Source organism: Haliotis rubra, unplaced genomic scaffold (genome assembly GCF_003918875.1).
Source record: "Haliotis rubra isolate DU_JTF1 unplaced genomic scaffold, ASM391887v1 Scf44, whole genome shotgun sequence".
Taxonomy (NCBI): Eukaryota; Metazoa; Mollusca; class Gastropoda; order Lepetellida; family Haliotidae; genus Haliotis; species Haliotis rubra.
The window spans coordinates 2,974,925-3,002,417 of record NW_025767124.1 but is presented as its reverse complement, the minus strand read 5'-3'; the positions used below and the strand labels follow the sequence as shown (position 1 = coordinate 3,002,417).

The following is a 27,493-nucleotide window of genomic DNA, read 5'->3' as shown; positions in this document are numbered from 1 at the left end:
CACTGGCTATACTGATCCACATCCGATATTAGCAGACTGCTCTGGTTAAGATAGATTATACATAATTGTAACGATACGCAACAACCAATGATTGGGAGAAAATATAATCAACGAGTTTTGAAGCTTTGGAAACAATGCTACTTCCCCGATAGGTAGGCCTACACCACTGCCTTTTCCCATATATCAGAAAGAGTAATGTCCCCTACATCCATTCTTAGTCTGCTTACAAAAGGCGCCGAACAACGTTGGGGTGCTGTTTACATACTTTTATTCTTCATGTAGGTGTATTTCATGTGAGTATGGTAATATTTACAGTGCCGACAGGTGTGTATTAACTTTGACACATTTACATTAATGTACATATGTACAAAAACAAGCATTTAAATACCTTCGGGATTGGAGTTCAACCAAAAATCTTTCACATTGAACGAAATAGCACTATAAAGCTGAATTTGCGTCCCCGAAGTGTCAACACAATCTCACCACCGAGTGCCCCTCAGCTTACTAACATATTAAATGTTCAGAAATATATATGCTGACATACAAAACCTGTTCGAGGCGTATGTTAATAGTTACTGGAACCGTGAACATTTGATCGAACGCACCGACCTAAATTGGCAAATGGTCTCTGAACGGTAACAGAAGCACAGACATTGCAGTAATGAGTGTTCAATCCATGCAGGGTTACATGCTACCATTCTCATCCTTTCCCAGAACCAGTCAGGGCACAATTGTTTGAATGTTTTCTTGTAACATTCGCTGATTTAACACATTCCTGGAACCAGCTGTTGGGAAATGGTTATTCAATGACCAGACCGAGGCTAAGGTAGTCTGCAGTTACCTTCTACAAATCCTTTCTTCTTTAACTTAACCAAGGTCTTAAATTTGTGCCTGTTTCTAATCCTTCCGCAACACTTAAATCAGTCTTTCACGAGAGAATACCCTTGGCCTTTTTGGCGCCATGTTTCGGTACGGCGTTCCAAATGTGTCGTCTTGAAATGCGTGACGTCATACGTCATGGGAGACAACTCCAGCTTGCCCAACATGGCGCTGTATAGCACTGTAGTCAGGAAGGTCCTGTTGTGAATCTCACTAGTGACAACCACACGTAGCGGCAACCATATCGTCATACTGCTTGAGGATAACATTTTCATCATCGTCAAAGTAGAGTAAACTGATTGAATAGAGCTTGTTTGGAACACAGCAAGGAGTCCCCACATCCTTTCCCACTCGCAACGCATGAACAATACTCTGTACGGTGGCGTGGTTGGTTGGTTTTTGACTCTGTCCAAGCGGGAAGGGGCATTCGCCGGTACAATGATAGGCGTTATATCCTTTGGGCGATATAATCCACCCAGACCAACCAATTTCGTCAAAATCAACATACATTTGCTGCTTTGAACACGTCCTCCTGTTCCTGTACCGACTGATCATGTCGAATGTTCTTTTCTTCCTTCCATTGCCTTTCCGGCTTGACTGACCAGTGCTTCGTTTCGTCCTTCCTCTTCCAGCCTGGCTTTGTTTCAGTGCAGCCATGATCCTGGAATCCTCCTGGGAAGGGTTCATCCCCATCATCCTAGCTCGGTGTCCCTCGTTGAGGAACCGGAGAGCCTTTCGTCTCATTGCGAGTTCTTCCCGACGCACCTTCTCCTGCTCCCGGGCCTCGATGTCCCGCTTTATCTCGAGGTATTCTGAATGAAAAGAGATATCGTTCGTTGAAGAAATGCGAGTATTATGCAAGAAACTTTAGCACTGAATAAGTAAAGGTTATATGTATCAGAATTTTGATTAAATGAATAATGACTTTGTCCATTTTGTTATAACATCATACGACCAAGTTAAGGAAAAAAGAGGTTTTTCAATAATGATTAACAGTTATGTACATTATGTCGGATTAATGAGAGTCGGATTAACGAGAGCTGACTGTATTATAAACATGTATCAATAAAGTAGGTACAAATGCGTTAAATGTTTCAAAGGCGTGAATTTTCAGTTCCAGGATAATTATGGCAAACAGAAATACCTTTATCCTGAACCCACATCTATCTTCCTGACCTCACCATACACCTAACGAGGGCATACCTCCTACCCCACCCCGTGAACCCTCAGTTTCACCCCCCTTTATCAAACATCCAGCCCGGGTGTTTGTTCACCCCACACCCTACTTCCGTGACGTACCGGCGTCCTCTGGCTTGATGAAGTTAGGATGTCGCTGAAGATGTTCCTCGGTAAACACCACCAGGATGGGCTGCTTGCTGTCGTGGTGCTCGTTGCGTTGGGCGAAGCGAATGTAGCTGCCGTTGACGTGGTGACCTTGAAGGGACGTCGTCGTTACCAGTAGACCTGCATTTACAAATACGTTCTTTAACATAGAGATGATAGGGCACTGCAGGGTGAGTGACTGAGTTTAGTTTTACGCCACACTCCGTAATATTCCATCTATATGGCGGCGGTTTGTAAATAATCGAGTCTGGACCAGACAATCCAGTGATCAACAGCATGAGCATCGATCTACGCAATTGGGATACGATGACATGCGTCAACCAAGTCAGCGAGCCTGACCACCCGATCCCGTTAGTCGCCTCTTACAAGCACAGGTTACTGAAGATCAATTCTAACCCGGATCTTCACGGATGGACACTGCAGGGAGATTGCAGGACACAACACAGAGATGATGGAAAAAAACACTAGGATAAAAGGACCTCTATTCTCAACGTGAATCACTACTTCATGTTCAACACTATGATGTTGCTCGGATATTGGCAAGAGGCGTAAAGACTACCTGCTCAGCAGAAACTGACTCGTATTCTGGGATGAGAAGTATTCACATTTCCACGGAATTCCAAATATTTCATAACTTCACGGTAAAGGTTTGTGATGTATGTTATTACAATTCATGCAATTACGATATAATCACTCTCTCAGACCTCAATGGGCTTTTAAAAAAATTAATCTTTGTGGAATTTTAGTCTTTAATCCTTTGGGTTCTTTTAGGTACACCATACCAGCACATTGATCATGAGAGCAATGTTTCATCGTTTCAGACACGTGTCTTCCTCTGGCGTCTAATTTTTGTTCCATAGTCTAACAATTTCTGACTTAAGTCGAGCTATTTCTGAGAGATGTTTTTACGCAGTTTTGGTTCTTGGTTGTCATGTTTCATGACCTGACACGTCAGCTCACCGACCGGAGTCTATTGCGGACTCTGGTCTTTATTTAGGGACTTCCATAGCTTTGAACACATTTCAGTTCATCACGCCAAGTCGGATATGGCGTCAAGCCCAAACTGACGCAGGTTTATATTTACCACTGTGGCTATACGCACCTATAAACATGTTAATCGCATGTATAATATCAAATCCTGGGTCGTTTCAAATAACCATTTCCTCTCGCATCACATAAGATGCAGGAAGCCGAACGAGTTGGTGACCAGACAATTCCTCGCTGAACACTTGTACACCATCGAACACAGATTGCATTGTAGCAAGAGTGTGTTAATATAGTTCCCACTCCCTTTACAATATGTGTATTCAGTCTTAGCCTATAAAAGGCTTCCATTATCTAATACTAGCTCCTGGGGGCAGTGGGGTAGCCTAGCGGTTAAAGCGTTCGTTCGTCACGCCGAAGACCCGGGTTCGATTCCCTACAAGGGTACAATGAAGCCCATTTCTGGTGTCCCTCGCCGCGATATAGCTGGAATATACTTGTGTTGGCGTTAAGGTTGCAGTCCAAGCCAGCAGATTACGTTGTGCAATCCTTTACTTTCTTCTAGAGATTAAACCTTGAGTGCGGCTTTCAAACATTTTTTGCATGTAAAATCATGAAATAAACGTATTTCGTTAGACAAAACAGAATACGACTATATTAGACATGGTGAAAGTGCTAACAATTTTTTCGGGTGTACATGCCTGACTAAAAACAATGACTGCTGATGGTCTGGGTATTTTGTCCCTTTGAGGAAATAAACAACATGAATTGTTTCAGCATCAAAATATACGCTGGTAGGATTGTCAATCATGTATTGGACTGACACATCGCACTAAATTTGTACCTACCAAAGTTGTTTGTGCTGTCATTCAACCAAGACTCCACTGCCTTCTTGACACGGAACTTCTGCCATCCATGCACATGCGCACTGACTCGTCTGGCGTCTAGAAGTCGCAGCCCTTTTGGGTGAAACATATCTTCCATGCTCAAAACCTGATATATCTTCATCTGCAATAGTGAAAAAATATCTTTGTAGCGTTTATGGTTAACTAGAATGGCAAAGTCGATCACAACATATTTCACTGTCAACTTCTGACGAACCGCCAACACTATTTGCGAAACAAGACACTGCATCATTGCTGATGGTAGCGAAAAACGAAAACAATGCGATCAAATGACCATGTATTTTTAGATGAATCCTTTGCTCAAAACACCAAAAAAACACACACGTCTCTTTAAAGCTGTTTCATGAAAACGCATTTTTGGGGCAAATATATTGAAGCACCTGCGTATTCTTACATGGAATTCCTTAAATACGCCAAACTTAAACCTTGGTTGTACAATCATAACTATAATAACGCCCAATCATAACAAGACACCATTCACTGGCGGTGGGGTAGCCTAGTGGTTAAAGCGTTCGCTCCTCACGCCGAAGACCCGAGTTCGATTCCCCACATGGGTTCAATGTGTGAAGCCCATTTCTAGTGTCCCCGCCGTGATATTGCTAGAATATTGCTAAAAGCGGCGTAAAACTAAACTTACTCATTCACGCCGAATGGAATCTGTTCCGTCAGATAATGGAGACTGGTTATTTTCTGGTATTGAGGTTTTATACTTATAGCGACACCCATTTCGGGATACTCCCCACAGCGCGACATCCTCGTACGAAGAGTTAATGAGGCATGGGGACTGTCAACTTCCATTGTATTTTAACAGACGCTCAAAACCAACTCTCCGGAGACTGCGGTTGTTCACTGAACCACACAAGCATCTAATACCATCGTTGTAAATATAAGTGGTCTGTTGATGACCTTTCGATAAGCAATTTACCGTGATCATTGACAGATAACATATATACACGTTTGATGCTCTAGTGTAAGGTTAGCGGGGACCGACCACTATACATAGCGATTCATAGGTAGCGTTAAGGTGATACTCTTCTGATGAAACCTTCTTAAACTTTTTACTATATTGATATTAAACACCAGTGGTTAAATTTCACAGTTCACATAAAATCGTATGTATCGTACATGGTGGTTTTCACCAAAATATTCTAGTGTGGACATTTGAGAAAATACTTACTCTACATTATAGATAAACATGCATACTTCATGCCAGCAATTCTACTGTGAAAATCAATATAATGCTATATTTGCAACGTAATTCATTAATTTAATAAAATGTGGACCTTGAAACCTGATAGACACTATTGTCTGAGAAATAAATATTCAACAACAGATAACTCCATGTGCAGAGAACTTTTTAAAAAGAAACTTGTTGCAGAAAATACTTGACGAAACAATGGCATCGTGTTTGACCACCCTCTATATGTGTTCGGGGAAAACAGGCCGGTGTCCAAAAGTTTCTTAAGAAAATACATATTTCTTCCTATGTCTTGAAACAAGTAATTTTCTGTTGCTTCTAAAATACCCGAAAAAGGGGAAACTTGACAGCTAGCATGCCTGTTCGTTGCCACGTGTTTGGTCTACGTATCAGTGCAACGAGGGGCGGTGGGGTAGCCTAATGGTTGAAGCGTTCGCTCGTCACGCCGAAGACCAGGGTTCGATTCCCCACATGGGTTCAATGTGTGAAGTCCATTTCTGGTGTCCCCCGCCGTGATATTGCTGGAATATTGGTTAACTCGACGTAAACCCAAACTCACTCACTTGGTGCAAGGCTACAGACGTCATCTATCTGGTATGCCAGGAAGGAGTACCAGTGTATGCAATAGCGCCAACGTAAACCATGACATTAATGCTGCTCTTTAAAGGCTATAAGTAGTTTTATCTTTACGCTATAATGTTTAATATCGGGAATGCTATTTCCCATCATCTGATCGAGACGTTGCATTACTGAAGGTTATCATCAATCCATATTTTAACATGGAGAGAGACTCGACATATCCTCTGTTCTTGAGATGCCAGCCCGTGGAAAAGGTGAAATAATTCAGTTTGATGTGCAAACAAGGTATTTATGGGAACATAAGAGTTGGAGGTTTATATTTTCTGCCTTTCTGGCAAATTAACATATTCTTTAAATGTTTACTAAAAGCATAATTGTGTGGGTTTTTTTATTTTATAATCGTTTGAGTGATGTGTTTCGTTTATGTATAAGTGGACTTTTGTTGGATATATAAATTTCGGAATAGTGAACTAAAACGGAACTAAGTATCTACAACTGGCCAATTGATTAATAACGCGGTGTGTAAGCGTACCCTCCGCCATGGCTATATTTACTCGACGTAGGACAACACAGTTAGGACATCCATTCCAACAATGCAAGGAATTCTCAACGGGACTAGTGCCGTGCGCGTTACTGTCAAATGACAATATGGCGACAATATTATAAACTGAATTTTAGTGCCCAAGGTGTTCCTGTTACCGTGTTTCTTTTAATTATAATATATTTCTATTTCTAGTGACGTCATGTAACGTGAACACCACGCGTTAGGAACTTGTATTAATGTGGTAAGTTGTGTGGAACCGAGTAGACCCGAGTGTGACCGAATGACTAAAACGATCCATACCTCAATCAGATGTGTAGGCTTCGTCTCTGCTTCCTCGGATGGCCTCGGTTTCATTTTGAAAATGTGAAACTCCGCCTCGAGAAGACTTCCTTCTTCTCCGTACTGCGACACGTTGTAGTGAAAATGCATGCGGTGTACGGAGTCTGAAATGAAATGAATGAAAATCAATTTCTGATTAATTGTCTACAAATATACCCTTTAAAGCAAGCCTGTATAACCCTTATGAATATTAATGAGTGAGCGAGTGAGTTGGGTTTTACGCCGCTTTTAGCAATATTTCAGCAATATCACGGCGGGGGACACGAGAAATGGGCTTCACACATTGTACCCATGTGGGGAATCGAACCCGGGTCTTCGGCGGGACGAGCGAACGCTTTAACCACAAGGCTACGCCACCGCCCCTTGAATATTAATAATTCAAGTTCAAATATGCGTGAACTACATAGGCATTTCCCGTTAAAGATTGACTGATATTTGTAGTTATTATTAGGTCAAGGTCATACGTTGCATCACGTATTCGTGTGTCTTGGAACATATGAACTACATACATTTTAATGGAAATTATGCTGACCTTTAAGACGTTGAAGGTGTTCGTAATGTATACCGAGAAAGTAAATAGCTTTACGTGTTACAAAAGAAACTTCAATCGTATATCTATAGTCATATATACCACTCCAAATAAAATAAAGAACACTTGATTTATGTTTTACTGTGGGTAATCTGTGGCAGTATGAGATACCTATGTGAATATACTCACATATACTACTCAAAAATAAGGGGTGTTGGGGTAGCCTAGTGGTTAAAGCGTTCGCTCGTCATGCCTAAGACCCGGGTTCGATTCCCTACATGGGTACAATTTCTGGTGTCCCCCGCCGTGATATTGCTGGAATACTGCTAAAAGCGGCATAAAACTAAACTCACTCACTCACTCACAAATAAAGGGACAAAAAACTTTTCACAACCATTATAAGAATCACTGGTAAGAGCAGAGTCGACTGTACAATTCCAATGATACTGCAATATTACAGCCATATGATGGCGGTCTATAAAGACATGGACCAGGCAATCAAGTGACTGACTTGAGATACGATAACAGAGCATGAGTATTGAAACAGTGATGATACTATAGTCTGTAAAACCAACTTTTGGGACACCCCTTTTGTGAAATATCTTCCAAATAAACCAACTGTGTTAATCAACCATTAACGTATATCTTAATGATCCCTTTAGACGTAATAGGAAAAATAGTTTAAACTTTATTGGTCACTAGGGGAAAAAGTTACTTAAGAAACTATCATTAAAATATCTGTTTGTTTTGGTGTCAAGAGACGGGGTGTAGTCGCAGTAAACGTAACAGCTTCCGGGTTAGGCCAGCGCGCAATTCAGGGGATCATTCAGATATACGTTAATGGCATGACGTCAGTTGGTGTTATTTGGAAGATATTTCACAAAACGGGTGTCCCAAAAGTCGGGTTGACAGACTATAGGTGTTGGCGAACAGATCCACGTAACCTGACCCACAGGTGGAACCCGTCATAAACACATGCAAAGGCTAGTCAAGTGTTTACCTAAACAAAAATCGGGAACGTATGATATACGTCAAAGTGGGGAACATCATCGGAAATCATTTTTATCACTGATGTATCAGATATTGAAATGAAAATGAGCATATTATAACTGTTGCAATTTCATTTTTGTTTCAATATGAAAAATAGTACTGATAGCTGGTAGATAAAGGTTCTAGGTGTGTGGAATGATCGACCTTTCGCGAAGACTTAAAGGTTAACACAGGTACACATATATGGAGATTATTTCTGGGGCAATGAAGTCAGTCCAACGGAAACAACCCGTTTGGTTCATCGTTGCCTAATAGGAACACCCCTGTCCATGATTGAGTGGTGCATATATCTTTGAAGCACCCCGCACCCAAAGATTGATCAGGTTTTAATCATATAGATAGACGACTCTCGTGCTCTCCTACAAAACATTTCGAAAACAATAGCGTCAATTATTAAACAGGATGAGTAGCTTTTTACCGTTTTACCTTTTTAAAAGGGAAATTTGTAAACGTTATATGATACTACATGATATTTTCACACTTCAGTTTGTACCGAAAAAACATTTCCCATACATAATGAAGTGTTAGATGAAAGAAGCCATGCTAGCGTGTGTGTACATGTTTAGTAGTGGCCAATAAAGAACATCCATAGCTATGTTTATGAAACACCAAAGCAAACATGTCTTCGTTGTAAACGTGATGTTGGACGCCATTTAAAAATCATATTGAGTTGTAGCGGATGTTACGAGACAAAATGAGATACAGTCTAGTTACTTTGCTACAACTACAAAACGCATGTCCAGGTTACCTTTTTTATATTTTGTGTGAGTTTTGTGTGTGTCAATATTTCGTTTCTTTATAAAAAGACCTGCATTAGAATATACCCATCGTATTATGCTTGTCGTAAGAGATAGCTGATAAGCATGGAGGCTTCAATGCGTGACCCAGTCTATAACCTATGGCGTGAATAGGTGGTCATGCTCTCAACCAATAGTATCTATGTCATTGTCGACATGGCTCGACAGCAGCTGACTGCGACGTGGTACATGATTAACTCTCTCATCACAACATCCAATGCCCAGTATATCAATGCAGTATGTTACTTGGTAAAGAACGTACTCATCACGCCGTAGACCCGGGTTCGATTCCCAACACGAGTACGATGTGTGAATCCCATTTCTGATGTCCCCCGCCGCGATGTTGGCGTTGGCAGTGCCCACAGATTACGTTTGCAATCCTTAACTTTCTTCTAGGAACCTTGATTGACTTTCAAACATTTTTGCATGTAAAACATGAAATTCATGCCCATTGCTGGAATATTTTGAGGCCGTTTCATCCCCATTGCTTTTACCGTTTATATGTGTATATATGCACTGCTATGACGTTATAGTCAGGGCGGGGAACACCTCATGGTGAAGTCGTCTTGTGGGGAATCGAAAGCCGACTCCTGTGGTTCAGTCTTGTATAACCAATCGAGTTTTTCACTGCTATGACAGTATTCCAGAATTCACGGTTAACTAAGCCGACTGCACTCTGACCATATATGATGCATTGTATTATTACCTACGCAGAATCGCAAAAAGCAACCAAAGGCTATCAGGAATGCCATACATGGTCCCTCAAAAATGTACTTCGCAGTAGTTCAAGAAAGTAAACCAAGCAATAAACAGAACCATGATAGGAACCATTTAAGATTGTAATTGTCACCGTTTGTATTTTCACCCATGTAAATAACTGTAGCAAAGTAACAAGAAGTGCCTGGACTTGAAACTGTCGTTTTATGCATTGACTTTCCAAGGCTTATAAAATAATAATAACCACTATCATCTTCACCGCCATCATCATAACCACCACCATCATCTTAATCATCATCATCGACGTCGTCATAATCATTTTCGTCAACATCATCATAGTCAACATCATCATCATCATCGACGTCGTCATAATCATCGACGTCGTCATAATCATTTTCGTCAACATCATCATAGTCAACATCATCAACATCATCATCACCACCACCACCACCATCATCATTATAAAGGGAGAAACCACTGCCGTCAAGAGCAGTCCCAACAGGTCCAAATCGTTATAGGGGGATCTATAGCAGTGCTAATTTGCAGTCCCAGTCAATATTGATTCACTTCCTAAAACACCGCAACTCAAATTTCACCATTTATGTAAATCAGTTAACGATTGTCTTAATTACATCGATAAACTATCTCAGTATATAGCAATCGATTAACACGTCGATACCTGGACTAGAAATAAGCACTCGGCTTTGGAGTACAACCCCTCTTTAAATAACGCCGCATCAAACACATTGAGGGAGTCCCCAGTGTGTTCCGCTAGACCAGTCCTATATGACTACGGGAGAATAAACTCGTGAACTAAGACGACAGTAGGCAATCTTGTTATGATTACATATGCCTCATTACGCCGGTGTTAGTCCGTGCCTTAGACTTCAGAATGGGTTACTGGCAGGTAACGCGACAGTATCTGATCACAGGGAAGCCAATCAGGCGTGAATTCATTGCAACGTTAATCTAAGAGCTTCCTCGCGCGACTTCATTCATCTTTGCATATAAAGGAAAACTTGTAAGTAGAATTTTGTCAAGTTAAATTCTTCCATTGTGGTTGGTGCATGGCTGTCATGCTCAGACTTCATGGTGGCATAAGTACATAGGGATGATATCAAACCCCAAGAAGATGGGTTTTTTTTTCTAAAAATGAAACTATGATTTGTAGACGTCTAATGTTGATTCACACCCAAGCAATAGCAACTAAAAGATATTTCAAGCTGTAATTCTTATCTATTGTTTGACTAATACTTGACAACGACATATTAAACATTTAAGGTTTATAGAACTTTTGAAATGTCCCCTCTAGGATCAGTGATCTGGATTTTCTTGTGTAGCGTTTGTTCCAGTACAAGAGCTCTGAAGCAGTATTTCCCTAGAGAATAGCACCAGTTAACATCTTACAAGTCTACGTTACCTTCACATTGCATGGGTTGTGTACACTCACCTGTTGTCCCTACAAACACATGGGAACTGTTGCCAGACAAACGTTATTGGGCTAAAACATACAAACTATCAGAGCTTCTGTTTGTGTTTGATATCATATTCTATCGCTGGATTCAGTTTTGTACTCATATTTCAAATTAAGGTCACTGTTGAACATTGAGGGTTCATTATGAAGTACGTTTACAAGCTTTATTCAAATACATACCCAGGGAAATTGGTTATTTTGGCTGGAAGAATATACGCTCATTTCATGTTTGTCATAATGGGATTCCCGTCCAGTGATAAAGTCCCATGTGTTTATAGCAATGTGTGAAACGTTCAAATATATTTATGGAGATTAATTAGAGAAAGTTCAAAGTTATATTTGGCTGAAATCAGGAGAGACGTGTGAATGATCACCTGTGAGAAATGTAAGTGTAAGAATGAATTATTGGGAATGTATTTGCCTTTCATTATAAAACTGAGATTTGTTTCTTACTGTTCTATATCTCTCTATTACTGTTTTACGACATCTGAAGGATGTTGTAGTATATACAGTAAAACCTTGATGTGACGAACCTTGATGAGTCGGTTCGGCTGTGTGGAACGTATCTGAGGTCACCTATCTGAGGACACCTATGTGAGGAGACTTGCACGAAGACGCCTATCGTAAGACACCTGTGTGAAGAGACCTGCACTAAGACACCTATGTGAAGACACCTATGCGAGGAACCTGCACGAAAACAGTTGAGGACACATATGTGAGGAGACCTGCACGAAGACACCTATATGAAGAGACCTGCACTGAGACACCTATGTGAGGACACCTATGCGAGGAGACCTGCACGAAAACACCTATCTGACGAGACTTTTGCGAGGAGACCTAGATATGACCGAAACCTTTCTTACGGTTTGGGTAAATTCTATTTCAGGGTTAGTTCTACGGAAGATCATAAAGGAAGCCGCAATCAGACATTATTTTATTCGAAATCACCCTATAATCTACAGGGGATGCCACGGCATTGAGCTCTCACACCCATCTGATAAAAAAATAGACCTCCAAATAATCCCATTTGAGGCAAAAACGTGTACTGAAGCATTCGACGGACACTTGAACCCGACTCTGTCCCCACACGTGGACCTCTAAAACTCCCAGCCTGCCTCCCCCCGTCTCTTTACCCTCGGGCTCCCAGGTCAGGTGTGTGTCTTCAGAATAGACCCTAGTGACTCTCGGCTCAGGTGCGTGCCATCAGCACTGACATTTAACCCCCATTGAATAACCCCAAGCCCATAACAATTGACAGAAAACAACTTATAGTTGTTGAATCTTCATACCCAATACACCATTCCCATAGACCCACGACGTCCATAGAACACTCAAGTACCACACCTGAGCTGTGCAAGTGTGTGGTTATTCGCCAATGACGATTGCTTTTATAGTTTGCAAAGGCCGATCCAAGCGTGAAAACAGTTTTCATGAGATTAACTCGATGCCAATACAGAGGGCGACCCTCTCTAGGCCTTACACGCTGGCCAGGTGGCCGAGAACGGTACTCCACGCTGTCTACACTCCCGGTACACAAACAGACTAGGGGTGGCAGTGCTTGTAGATTACTGGGCGAATAGTCCATACTGGACACAGATAGACTGGGGGTGGCAGTGCTTGTAGATTACTGGGCGAATAGTCTACACTGGACACAAACAGACTAGCTATAGGGGTGGCGGTGCTTGTAGATTACTGGGCGAATAGTCTACACTGGACACAAACAGACTGGTGGTGGCAGTGCTTGTAGATTACTGGGCGAATAGTCTACACTGGACACAAACAGACTGGGGGTGGCAGTGCTTGTAGAATACTGGGCGAATAGTCCATACTGAACACAAACAGAGTGGGGTGGCAGTGCTTGTAGATTACTAGGTGAATAGTCCATACTGGACACAGATAGACTGGGGGTGGCAGTGCTTGTAGATTACTGGGCGAATAGTCCATACTGAACACAAACAGAGTGGGGTGGCAGTGCTTGTAGATTACTGGGTGAATAGTCTACACTGGACACAAACAGACTGGGGTTGGCAGTGCTTGTAGATTACTGGGCGAATAGTCCATACTGAACACAAACAGAGTGGGGTGGCAGTGCTTGTAGATTACTGGGTGAATAGTCTACACTGGACACAAACAGACTGGGGTTGGCAGTGCTTGTAGAATGCTGGGCGAATAGTCCATACTGAACACAAACAGAGTGGGGTTGGCAGTGCTTGTAGATTACTGGGCGAATAGTCTACACTGGACACAAACAGACTGGGGTTGGCAGTGCTTGTAGAATACTGGGCGAATAGTCCATACTGAACACAAACAGAGTGGGGTGGCAGTGCTTGTAGGGTCTACACTGGACACAAACAGACTGGGCTGGCAGTGCTTGTAGATTACTGGGCGAATAGTCCATACTGAACACAAACAGAGTGGGGTGGCAGTGCTTGTAGATTACTGGGTGAATAGTCTACACTGGACACAAACAGACTAGCTATAGGGTTGGCAGTGCTTGTAGATTACTGGGCGAATAGTCTACACTGGACACAAACAGACTGGGGTTGGCAGTGCTTGTAGATTACTGGGCGAATAGTCCATACTGAACACAAACAGAGTGGGGTGGCAGTGCTTGTAGATTACTGGGTGAATAGTCTACACTGGACACAAACAGACTAGCTATAGGGTTGGCAGTGCTTGTAGATTACTGGGCGAATAGTCTACACTGGACACAAACAGACTGGGGTTGGCAGTGCTTGTAGATTACTGGGCGAATAGTCCATACTGAACACAGAGTGGGGTGGCAGTGCTTGTAGATTACTGGGTGCATAGTCTACACTGAACACAAACAGACTAGCTATAGGGTTGGCAGTGCTTGTAGATTACTGGGCGAATAGTCCATACTGAACACAAATAGACTGGGGTGGCAGTGCTTGTAGATTACTGGGTGAATAGTCTACACTGGACACAAACAGACTAGCTATAGGGGTGGCGGTGCTTGTAGATTACTGGGCGAATAGTCTACACTGGACACAAACAGACGGGGGTTGGTAGTGCTTGTAGATTACTGGGCGAATAGTCCATACTGAACACAAACAGACTGAGGGTGGCAGTGCTTGTAGATTACTGGGCGAATAACTGGACACACGACGTTCACAATACAACCTTAGCTTGAGTTTGTATTTCATCTTCAGGGTATTTTAGATTTCAAAATTCGTCTTTAAAGCGTGTATTTAATTCTTAGCCTAAACTCCATATTACATGTAGTGTTTTAAGCAGTAGCAGCAGCAACACTACTACTACTACCGCTACTATTACTACTACTACTATTACTACTACTACTAGTAGTGGTAGTAGTAGTAGTAGTAGTAGTGGCAGCAGCAGTAGCAGTAGTGTGTTGGTTTTACGCCGCACTCAGCAATATTCCAGCTATATGGCGGGTAGTAGTAGTTGCAGTAGTAGTAGTAGTAGTAGTAGTAGTAGTAGTAGTAGTAGTAGTAGTAGTTCTTCATCACGGTACAATTGTCCTTGTCTTGCCCTTCAGAACGATGCTCAGCCATATTTAACGTTCACATAATCCTTATACGATGAAGCGTTCTTACAGAGCCTCACGTGTAGGCAGGTGTTCTGACATCAGCAATGTGAGTTATACATTATAAAAAACCCTTTACAGCAACAGTGGAAATGGCGTAAGACAAGAGAAACAATCACGGTTTGTGAGCCTACGGTTAATGAATAAAAGAGACATTTCCTTAAAATGCTTGTTACGGGTGGTGAAATATTCATAGGAAGAACTGAAGCGAGACTGATCGGATCGACTAATCACGGATTCTGTGTAGAATAGGCCTCAGACAGGCGACAAGCACCTGCTGCAACAGTCCAGAAGGGATGTAATCAGGAATTGTCCAGTAGGCTTGGTTGGTTTGTTGTTTAACGCCGCACTCAGCAATATTCCAGCTATATGGTGGTGTTCTGTGAATAATCGAGTCTGGACCTGTCAAGCCACTGATCAACAGCATGAGCATCGATCTACGCAACTGGGAAACGATGACATGTGTCAGCCAAGTCAGCGAGCCTGACCACCCGATCCCGTTAGTCGCCTCTTACGACAAGCATGGGTTGCTGAAGATCAATTCTAACCCGGATCTTCACGGGTATGTCCAGTAATAAATCTCCCAATGCAATATGACATTCATTTTTTGGGGTGTTGGGGTAGAAAGATGCAGAGGAAGAGATGATGAAGGTAATACTGAACAAATATTTCTCAAAACATATTGACACTAAGAATAATTATTCGCTGGACATACTGGATGACCAGATTGTTAAAACACCAAGATACAGTTGCTCCAGAAATTCAATGGTTTCCTTCGTGTAAGTGACTGAATCAGTTAAATGTATAACCATTCAAATAATTCAATTTAAATCAATTAATTCAATTTAAAATTACGGTCTCGTGAATGTTTCATATGAGATACAAGCAAAAAGAGCTGACGGCATATCATTTAGACGAGTACATTAATATTAGAATAAAAATTCAATTATTTAAGATAATTTCCAGTTAACCTACTGATGTGAAACTGTTAGTGTGTAAGCGTCGCCGCATGAACTTCAGTGCTTTTAGTAACTGCCGAACGTTGGTAGAAAGACAATGATCTATGTACAGTTTTACAACATGTAAATGTTATTTCCCGTATTGACGCATTGGGGTAGTCTTGTGGTTAAAGCGTTCGCTCGTCACGACGATGACCCGGGTTCGATTCTCCACATGGGTACAATGCGTGAAGCCCATTTCTGGCGTTCCCCGATGTGATATTGCTGGAATATTGCTAAAAGCGGCCTACAGCTATACTCACTCACTCACTCGCTACTTCACATATTGAGTAAGGGGACACAGGAGGTGTGAAGGTGAAGGTCACTGACGCAAAGCGGTAGTCTGGCAAATCAGTACATGTTCTGGGTTAGCTTAGACGCTAAACCGTTTCCTTGTGACACTATGTGATGATAACCTCTGCCTCCTCTCTGACAGGAGTCACGCAACCCTGATAAAAGCTACCCAAAATACCACGCTTGATAAAGTGCTGTATCAGCAGTTTTGCAGCCACAACCTGACCGACATTTTCGGAGCGCTAAACAAGGAGCATGGCCAACTTGTTGTTACATTATACAGTCGTACCAAACGCCACATCATATAGAAGTCAAATGTGATTCAAGGCTTTCTCTACAAAATATACAGCAATGCTGGACAATATTTCCCCCAGTAGCATCCCAGGTATAGCACATTTCTCAGTCTGTCTCCACTACCAGTACTAGTACTAGCCTTGGTTTATAGTAGTATTCACCTATTGATAGAATTTGTTTTCATGTAAATATTTAAACACATTCTTCTTTCCGTCTAATCCATACAGCACGAGTGAGTTTAGTTTTACGTCGCACTCAGCAATATTCCTGCTTATATGCCGGCGGTCCGTAAATAATCGATTCTGGACCAGACGATCCAGTGATCAACAGCATGAGCATCGATCTACGCATTAACAGCGTCAGATAGTACTACCCGTTTGTTTCTTTCATCTAATGCACGTTATTTTCATATGGACTTTAACATAATGCTAGACGGTCAATATATGAGACATATAGCATAGATTCATAACACGATCTTGAATAAAGGACAGGGTAACATTTACCATCTCGTTTGGGGTCATCCATCTTTTCTATGGTGAAATTGGAATCTTTGAATGGATACCCAAAACCCTGGCTAAATGTTTTCATATTTCTTAATTAAAAACTTGTATAACTCTTAATTAAAAACTTTCTAATCAGTTTAGTATTCATCAATCTTCTATTACTGATAACATTTAGTTAAACCTAGCTTCAAAAGTTACAAATGTCGTTCATTCATCAAAAATAAATATGGAGAAGTTCATGTGTCTTATCAGAACCATTGTATGAGCTAAAATACAATACAATTACTGCTCGCGGCGTTATTTAGACCCCACACAAACGTCATCCTTCAGTTACGGATACTAGTATAAGTTCTACGTGTCTTATCTGAACCACTGTATAGGCTAAAATATAGTGCAATTACTGATCGCGGGGTTATTTAGACTCCCTACATACATCATCCTTATGGTACAGAAGCTCCTATCATCTCGGAGTTAAAACGTGGGTTTCTAAACACGGCGAGCGTGAAGGCCCTTGCACTGACAGACGAGGTGTCTCCATTGTCCCGGTAGCCTGCCTGTTGATATGGATACGGGTGTCGAGAAGAAAGGGCGAACATTGCCGACTAATCTCAGTCCGGGACTACTTTTGATCCTGGCGTTCTTCACGATCAGTACGAGGAGATGGGAGGGAGAGATAACTCACACGGTCTCAATTAAGTTATCAATGCCCTGGCGTTGTATTCGGCAGAAGAAAATAAATATGGAGAAGTACTGTTGCGGTTGGAGGCTGAAATGAGTTTGTTTAAGATGACGTATATTTGTTGAAACATTTCACGTGTACATATCTGAATCACGGGGCTTGTATTTTTCATACTCACTGCCAGCTTGTTTGTCTGCCTGTTTAAATAATTCTGATGGACGTCCGTGTAGGAAAACAAACGAATGACATTTTACGCCGCTGTTCTTACCATTACATCGGTAGAAAAATGGTTGGAAATTAAAATGCAAGACATGTGAAGATTTTTATCATTAAGCACCTGTATTGTCTCCTGTATCTAACGGTCGTGGGGATGGGATGAATTACCTTTACTAATTTTAAGACCGTTGTTCATACCTTCATCCTCTGGTTGACCGGACCCCGACTTGCTATACTAACGGCTGTCGTGTTTTATTAGGATATATTGCTAATTGTATCGTAAAACAGTATTCAGTCACCGAAAGCTCCATCTCCAGTGTTCACACATTATAACCCTGTTGCACTGTTCATCACTCTCGTAAAGGGGAAATGAGATGGCGGGAACGGGGCAGTAAGAAGGGGGCGTGTAGATGATTCAGACAAGCTTCGGCTGATACTGACAATCGTTCTCATTACATTTAGTTAAACCTAGCTTCAAAAGATACATATTTCGTTCATTCATCAACCCATCCTTTAAAATGTCCACCATTCTGCCCATACCTTCACGTACATGACAGCTCATCCGTGATCAGTCCAATACCCCCTGCTAGTGGACTTGCACCGATGTGAAAACCATTTATGACCTGCATCAATTATGGTTTTCCTTCCACATGATGCTTTCACATACTGAAATACTGTTCAAGGCTTCGTTAAACCCAACTCAATCCATGTGTGAGTGAGTATGGTTTTACGCCGCTTTTAGCAATATTCCAGCAATATCACGGCGGGGGACACCAGAAATGGGCTTCACACATTGTACCCATGTGGGGAATTGAACCCGGGTCTTCGGCGTGACGAGCGAACGCTTTAACCGTTTGGCTACTCCACCGCCCCTAATCCACGTGTGAGCTTCTGTCGTTAACATAAGCAGCTCAAGACAAGGGTCACAAAATCCATTTCTTACAGATAAACATCCTTCCGTTTACAGACTTATGAAAATTAACATTTTCATCCACCTATCAGCAATATTTTCGTTTGCAGTTCAGGCGTACAATCAATTAACAGACACATCGTGCCGTCTCAGACAGAGTCGACATACGGATTTTAAGGCGACGATAGATAGAAAGAGACTTAAAAGTTTAATAGGTGTTCGGGCAACTAGGCGCATTTACACCTTGCCCATCATAAAGGTTCGCCAAAACGTTTCAATACAGATACGAGAACCTTTATCAACAGCTGATGAGATCATTGGTACAAAGTTGAGAATTAAACACTGACGTCACTTTGCTCATTCCTTATTTAGTTTGGCTAGTCTATTTGACGTATTTTAAGACATCCTTGCCATAAGTTCGCATAGCCTCCTTACAATGAGTTCATCTTTATATATGAAACACTGCCAATATTAGAGCTCATGACGCATCTTTGAATACCAATTCTTTATCGATATACCACAAGGAGGACAGATAGCACTGGCATGAAAAATGGTTTCAAAGGGGCACTATGCATTGTCGAGTTGGCAGCCGGAAATTTGGTTTCAAGTGTCAACGTCACTATTACTGTTTGCTGTTTTTTAGACAGACATCAACTTTGCAGATAAAAGACATCCATAATTACACGTACAGTGTCAACAAAGTAACACATGTTATATTTGGGATTACACTTTCTTAGTAAAGTACAGATTCTAGTACTTTTTGGAGTTGAGTCCCATCCGGTCTCAAAGTGTTGAGTACGAAATCACAAGTAAGGTAGAAAATACAACACAAGACCTTGGGTCTCGTTCAACGATGCAGTTCTAGCAGCCGTAACTGTTGTACTTACATATATTTACGACATATGTTGACAATGAGTCAGTGAGGAGTGTCAGAAAATGTAAAAATAAAAAAAACCCATTTATATATCGTGCATACCATCTACAACATTTGCAATAAAAGTATCCAAATGCAAAAAGACAATGTATATATTTGAAGAATTATCTTTTTCGCGGCCCAGAAGAATACATAAACGTACAGATGAAAATAACAGGTTGTGAACAGAGGTTATCGCTCGTATGTTTTCCCATTATCTGATCTGATACAGATATTACTGAACCCGCTTGGAATTATCTATTTCCGAAAGGAGTATTCCTTCTGTTAAGTGTGCAGCGCAGCGGTAAACGGAAACTGATTTTAAAATTCCATGTTGGTTCTGAAATAGATTCTGATGTTCCTTCTGTTCCAAGGAGTACCAGAACACAATAAATACTATCCGCTCTCATACCCCAAACCTTACATTTGTGTTCAGTTACTACATGTGATAGAATACCTAAAAAAATACCGTTCTTATGTAACAAAGGTTGTGATGAAGGCCATCGAAAATGATAAGTTTTCCAAACTGTGGGTACCCGATTTTTGTTCTCGTTGATAGGGGGTAACAGAAGGGGTGAATGATAAGTTCTGAGCATCAAATAGAAAGATAAGTCCTTCGGACATGCAAATGATATACTAGTACTAGTATACAACACCTTTCCAGATTGATACAGTTTTTGCAACGATGTTTTGAGGGATTGTATTCCCATCTTGTAGAAGTCATTGTCGTGGCTGTCAAACTTCTAAGACGTCTTCGTTTGGATCGAAATGGTTTCAGGCTATAGCTTTTCTAATAATTTGAAAAGATGAAAGTTTGACAGTCACATCAGAAGAATAATGTGGTTGCTTGACGCCTTCAAAGTCATATGGTCTCTGATTTGCACTCCAAGCTATCCTATTTTCTTAATATTTAATTTTAATTTCGTCACTTCAAGTAAGGGCTAATATGCTTAATTTATAATCTTTCATATTGAAAGATGATGACAGCGTGGTGACATAATATCATACATAACTCTGTTAATATGTGTTTACTGATGCTAAAACATAATGTTTCTTTGTTCAAACTCTGGAATGCCATAACACCCGTGTATCTCCAGTGATGCAATGGACGCTTTGACTCCGTGGCCAAAATATAAGCAGCACTTTCTAAAAACTTCTTCGTTAAATATTTAAATCTCATATATATATAATATTGTAAAACACGTTTCAACAAACTTCAGTTGACAGTTATAGTGAGATGAATAGCCCCCAGAATAGTTATGAAAATATCTTTCAGTTATCTATCATCCATTTCATCTTTCACTTTGATTGAAAATCACCATATAACACTCCGCCTGTCCTATTTAACTGCATATAGAAATTAACTACCCACCCAGGAGAGTTGATGATTGAAACGTCAAAATGACAGGTTGGTAGAGGCTTTGATGAGCATTTAGACACGTCAGGGAGATGCAACTGACTTTAATGTATGACAACTACTTAATCATGTAGAAGTCAGAACAAAAACTGATGTCATTGGTGAAGGTTTATGTCTCTTTAAAGTTTAAGTGTTTGTTTGAAATAGGTTTGGATGACAATTTTAGCGTTCCAGTTCTGACAAAATATCCTTCATAGATTTTAATGTATTTTGCTGCAACAATGTAATGTATTTTGCTATATTGAACAAAAAACCAACCTATCCAGTTTCTACAAACGTCAAAGTTAATATTGCTATCCATTGGCAATGAAATTATTAAGTATAATATAGAACATAAAGTACTTCCAGATATTACAGTTATGTTTTCTTATTTTAAGAGCAGTTTAAATTTTAACAATCGAAAACTTGGATAACGAAATACTCTGACGAACATATCAATGTGTAGTTCACCTTCCCAGAGACACAGATGCTCCAAGGCGTCAATGCAGTATCTGTGACAAGGAGCATGCATAGGTTTGGTAAATAATTTTAACGGTCCAGTTCTGAAAATATCCTTCATTACTAGATTTGAAAACCAAAAATTCTCCACGGATAACGAAATACTCTGATGAACATGTCAGTTTGTTTTGGTCAAGCGGTACTATAGGTGATAAAGCTGCATGAGTGTAGCTGGTGTCAATAACAAACGAGCCTTAACGAAGTAGCACACTCACTTTCTACAGAATGTCAAGAATGTGCGATCCGTTCAACAAGTCCCAATCACCCCAACGTGCATTGTCCACGTTTTAACTGGGTTGACAACACACTTCTAAGAAATGTCATCAAATCTATACATGCCCTGACACACTGACCAGTGTTTACAAGCATGTTCGGGTTGTACACAAATTAGTACCTATTGTATGGAGTAATGTTATAATGCTAGCGGAATAGGTGTATCAGTGACTTTAGGGGGCAGTACATCTCTCCCTGTAGGACCACATACCATGTCGACACGCGTCACAACCTGCCTCCCATTCACGCATACTGGATATACATTTTGTTGAAATATGAATAATATCTATCTAATCTTAACACATAATATAAATGGGTTGAGCAACGGCATGGGTACTTTGGTCGCGTTTGAAAAGCCGTATATAACTCAAATACCGACCATGCGATCTGACGAACAGGTGAACTTTCTACTCGTGTATTTACCCTACACAATCCCCACTTGGTCAGATGGTATAGGAACATATCGGCTTCGACAGTGTCAACACTAGCTGCGTCGTCTTCTTAAGTCATCCATGGCCTTCTCCCACGACAAGCGCAATACACACCACCTACTGAAGCCAAACCTAGCGTCTTAACAACATTTATTTGTCTGCACGTTGCCGTTCAGTCTGTTTTCTTTATCACATTTGTCCCTGACGTACAGCCAATGAATCAACTATCTTAGCCTTCCCCAAAGCTAATTTATCTCGTCACAAAAGTGTCTATATTTAATAACCATTTATTTCAATTTTGTTTGTATCTAAGTCCCCAAGCTCCTGACACACAATACTCTCACTTCAGCAACATATTGTCTGTGTCATAAGCTTCCTCTCCGTGTTGAACGCTGTTGCACCTAGTCACATACATCGGTGTGCGCTCTTCCACTGCAATATGTGTATGGTTCGTGACTTGTTATTGTGGCGCGTTGACTGGACAAGCTTTAAGACATGACTGCTTCAATTGAATATGCCGCTCATACAGAAGGATGGAACATTACAAACAGTGGAGTGGGGATTATTTACAAACTTCGCGAAATTTTAACACCAAATGTTCATACTCGACAAATTTAAATTTATTTCCAAATCATTATTAAAACTGTATCATTTAAAAAAGATTATCCACTTGTTTTTAGTTTAACCTTCAAATGGCAAGACAGGACCCAAACAGTTTTGATAAAATAGCTATAAATCGTGTTAAAAATTCATATGAAATCTAAAACGTATTGTCGATGCACTATAGTTATTTTTTGTATATATTATTAACGAAATCAGTCATCTGCAGTAAACGGGTTACGAAAGTCTTCGTGTTGATATCTTCTAGGACAAAGACGATTAATAAGAAATTAATTAGAAATAATCATAGATACCAAAATAATCAGGTCGTACCTTTGTCAGGGAAGCTCCGCACAACATCTGCATTGTAAGGTCCGGCTTTCGTTGTCAGACCTCCAGTTTCTGTGATGGAATTATACAGCTCCGTCATGTACTGAGGAGGTGAACGGTGAAATATTCGTGCTGGGATTTTAGAAATTCCAAAAACTTTTGACAGCCTGTCTATAGCGTCTGTCGGACGAGATCGTTTGGTAAGTCCATCCACCTCAACAATCCGGGTTACCATTATGTACAGAAACATCGCACACCAAATCCGAGCAATGGTTGACGACCTGGCGCCAGGTAGTCTGTCGCAGACGACATTCTCCATCTTTGTGAGTCCTAAGTTTGAAGCCAGAACACTGAGTAAAATGCAGCCACCTGCTATGATGTCGTCTGCCTCTTCCAAACTGATTGACACGTAAGACGATAATCCCGCGTATAAACACCACTAGTTTTAAGTTATTCGCACCTTCATAATATTAAGCTAAGCTGATTACACGAGAACACAGTAATGCCAACTAGTAGCACTAGTCCTACACAAACTATGGATGGATTAATTGAAAGAGGCAGAGTGACAGCTCTCGTGACACTATACTTGTGGCCCAGGGAGGCACCCGACTGTGATGCGATGCTGGGTTTTCCTGTAATATTCTCTCATTGTGTCGTCTGCTGGGTGACAGATACTCATGCGGCCTTGTTCCCGACACAAGCACACCTGTCTCGTGTTGTCGACGCACCTGCTTCTCTAATATCCGCGTGGTAGAAATCCTGGTAAACCTCCTGCGCGACCTTGAAGGGAAGACACGACTTCTAACTCTATCCCCCCACTTAGTATTATCTGCTAGGGTAGCGCTGTGACATGAGAGTGAGTTACTGTCCCGTTTCACTCCCAGTGGCAAATGCTACTCAACTCAACTTGCTGGGCTCCGACGGCTGCCTGCCTCGCCTGCGTGGTCCGTCTTCACGCTTCAACGAAACACTTTGTAGCGATTCTTCTATAACCTCAATCTCGATATGATCAGATTTCAAACAACTCTTTCCCCTACTTGTCATGAAGAGTCCGTGTTCACTTTATCAAGGGAATATCCATGGGGTATTTTCCCAGTATCATCACAGGGGATTTCTAGCCGTTACAACACTAAACGTCCGCAGCCTGTCCTTCGGCGTTCTAGGGATAGTACCGTCCCACCCTTACGCCCCTCCTTGCGTGAGGAACGAAACACTCATATCCTTACAATGCAAGTCTTCAATTAATACTCCTACTCCATACACGGTATATGTACATACTAACACAGGTTGAAACAGACGAGGTGGACTTGGTCTAAACACTACGAGTAGATACACATCTTTGTATACATGCGCCCACAAAAGCGGGTGTTCACAGATCCGCTGGGTAAGTTACGCGAGCTACAATCGTCTCTTTATACGTCTTATAAAAGGGATGAGAGCAGTTTCTTGTCACAAGGTGTGTGGCGTGACCTTTTAAAGTGTTAAGACATCAGAATGGTTATATCGTTTGCACTATGCAGCGCTTAGACATCCGATGTACAAGTTCGTGTTCGAGTAGCAATGATTAAATCCATGTTCTCGTGAGCTGAATGAAACGGGTGATTCCATCAATCAGTGCATACTATAGCTAAGAAATGGATCAACATCCCTCAATAGCTGCTGCGATTATATCAAGAGACAATTTTCCCAGTGTAATCCGGATTTTATTAATATGGGTGAGTTTGAAACATATATTTGTCTCCGTAGACTCTACAACAGGTTTGAAAGGTCAGATATGACTATTAGTTGAATGGAAATGTTTGAGACACGAAACAGGCTCGCTCATTGATATATTGAAGAAACAGGCTCGCTCATCGATATATTGAAGAAACAGGCTCACCCACGTCTCATATAACAGTAATAACACATGGGATGTTTGAAATATAATTTGTTGTATACAAAAGGTTACGTTATACTTATCAGGAAACCATTGTAAGGTTAAAGGTGATAAACGGATATGGCCTATGACCTTAAGTGTCACAGTTGATAAATGTGGCTCAATTGTATGGTCGTCACTAGCCATTCGTCATAGTTGGCGGTATAAAATAATTGCGCATCTCTGTGTCTTGCATCCGTCGGGAAGATGAGGCCCGGGTCACGATGAGACATCGAAATGTTAAACATCGCCACATGTTGGCATCGGTTTGTGTGCTGGAGTCTGCGTTGGTCTGCCCCTACTACACACCTACATATAGAGCCCACCCCTGAATATTAAATGGCCTGTCCCCTTAAGACTGGTCGATAAATCAGTTATCCTTACATCAGTGTCATGTCAAGGAGAATAAAAATCATTATATATACGTTTTATATTAGTGTGAGCGTAACGTGAATATGTGTGGTAACACGACCTTATTGCCGCGTCGTAAAGTGAGAGCTATATTTATCAAGTAATTGAAATCTGCAAAATAAGATTTTATATACGTATATATTTCTTCTGTTCTTTAGTATTTGACTATGTATGGAATATGATAGCGTTCTATTTGTGTAATTTTGTAATGTGTGAAAAATCAAATGTGAGTTTCTTGATCTGGCAATATATCTATTTTGGGTGACTATTGAGGATGAAACAACTATTGCCATAGCGATAGTCTACTGCAACATACTATTGCGATAGCGATAGTCGTCTATTGCGATCAACTATTGCAACAGTTTGTTTCTCTCTTTGACTTGTCTCATTTGAAATCATTTCCCAAATAAATGTATAGTTTAAATGAAATAAACACAAGTTGAAGTAGTTTCAGCCTCTTCTAATAGCTGACAAGAAACTTGAAACCCAGATCAAGTAAACGGTTAAACATAAACTCAGTGAAGCTGCAAGTCTGCACCCAAATATCCTTTATTTTGCGCTGCCCATTTATCAACGGAAGTTAATTACTAAACTATCGATACTCACACATGCTATCGATGCACCGATAGTTTTTCGTTTCTACAATCGATTAATTGCTATCGGAGACTCTACAATTGCAATGCATCGATAGTTCGATGCGTCGTTACAGCCCTAATATCTATAACGTTCCGTAGAGTTAAATATTTATATCAACATGAAAGATAGTTCTTTGCATATACGACTTCTACATGAACTCATGTGTTCATAGATATATAAACATGTGTTCATAGATAAATGAAGCAAAGGTGCAATTAACAATATGATGATAAGTGCTGCAATAACGGTAAACGTACAGACATACAAGAGTTCCAGCTTTCTTAGATCAGGAAGTACATCCCTATAACTACCCGCCCCGTTCATCAGAACAATTTCTAGATGCCACTTAAAGAATATATCATGTGTTTGTTCTCGTGTAAAACTGACAAATTTAGGGATAACAACTTCGTTTATTTTGTGAGTGCGACGTTCCTATACAGATCCTTGCACCGTCGTCAAGCAGGAATGTGACATGAAAGGGAGGGGATGTATTTAATTACTGAATGTAACAATGAAAACAACATAATTAGAATATGTGGCTTCGCCGTAATTATAAGTTGATGAAGCCAGACAATTCACAAAGGATAAGAGGCGGAATTCAGATATGTACAAAAAGAATGTTCAGAATGATGTCAAAGGCAACGTATATGTTTCAACAAGCAAAGAATTTCAAAGATTTTTAATAATGCTGCTCATGCAAATGACTTGAGTTGTGTAGAAATGCAAGTGTTTTTTATGTTTAAATCCAGCTCTAGACTTGGAATGCCAACATCATGGCTGTTAAAGAGTGAGTGAGTGAGTGAGTGAGTGAGTGAGTGAGTGAGTGAGTGAGTGAGTGAGTGAGTGAGTGAGTGAGTGAGTGAGTGAGTGAGTGAGTGAGTGAGTGAGTGAGTGAGTGAGTGAGTGAGTGAGTGAGTGAGTGAGTGAGTGAGTGAGTGAGTGAGTGAGTGAGTGAGTGAGTGAGTGAGTGAGTGAGTGAGTGAGTGAGTGAGTGAGTGAGTGAGTGAGTGAGTGAGTGAAATACATTATGTACGCATGTTGTATGGGTGCGTATGTGCTGAACTACACTGTCAATGCCTATTTATTAAAACGTATGTGTTAAACGCAGTACCAGGCGTATTGTGTTAACACGTGTGTGTTGAACTGAGGTATTAATGCGTATTGTGTTAACACGTGTGTCCTGAACTACAGTATCAGTGCGTATTGTAATTTTTCCATATGGTGTGCGTGCGTGCGTGTGCGTGCGTGTGTGTGGACCTAACGAC

At 41.0% G+C, this 27,493-nt stretch overlaps 1 protein-coding gene across 1 annotated transcript; it reads right to left on the bottom strand.

The window, feature by feature from the left end:
* Nucleotides 1–251: 251 nt before the first annotated feature.
* LOC124289301 (bone morphogenetic protein 6-like) lies at nt 252–24,669 on the bottom strand. The gene is made up of 5 exons (XM_046725909.1): nt 23,270–24,669; nt 6,734–6,876; nt 4,056–4,215; nt 2,179–2,343; nt 252–1,691 (listed from the first exon to the last, which is right to left on the bottom strand). Exons 1-5 carry the CDS (start codon nt 23,583–23,585, stop codon nt 1,093–1,095), a joined length of 1,383 nt encoding a protein of 460 aa, XP_046581865.1. The 5' UTR covers nt 23,586–24,669; the 3' UTR covers nt 252–1,092.
* Nucleotides 24,670–27,493: the final 2,824 nt, after the last annotated feature.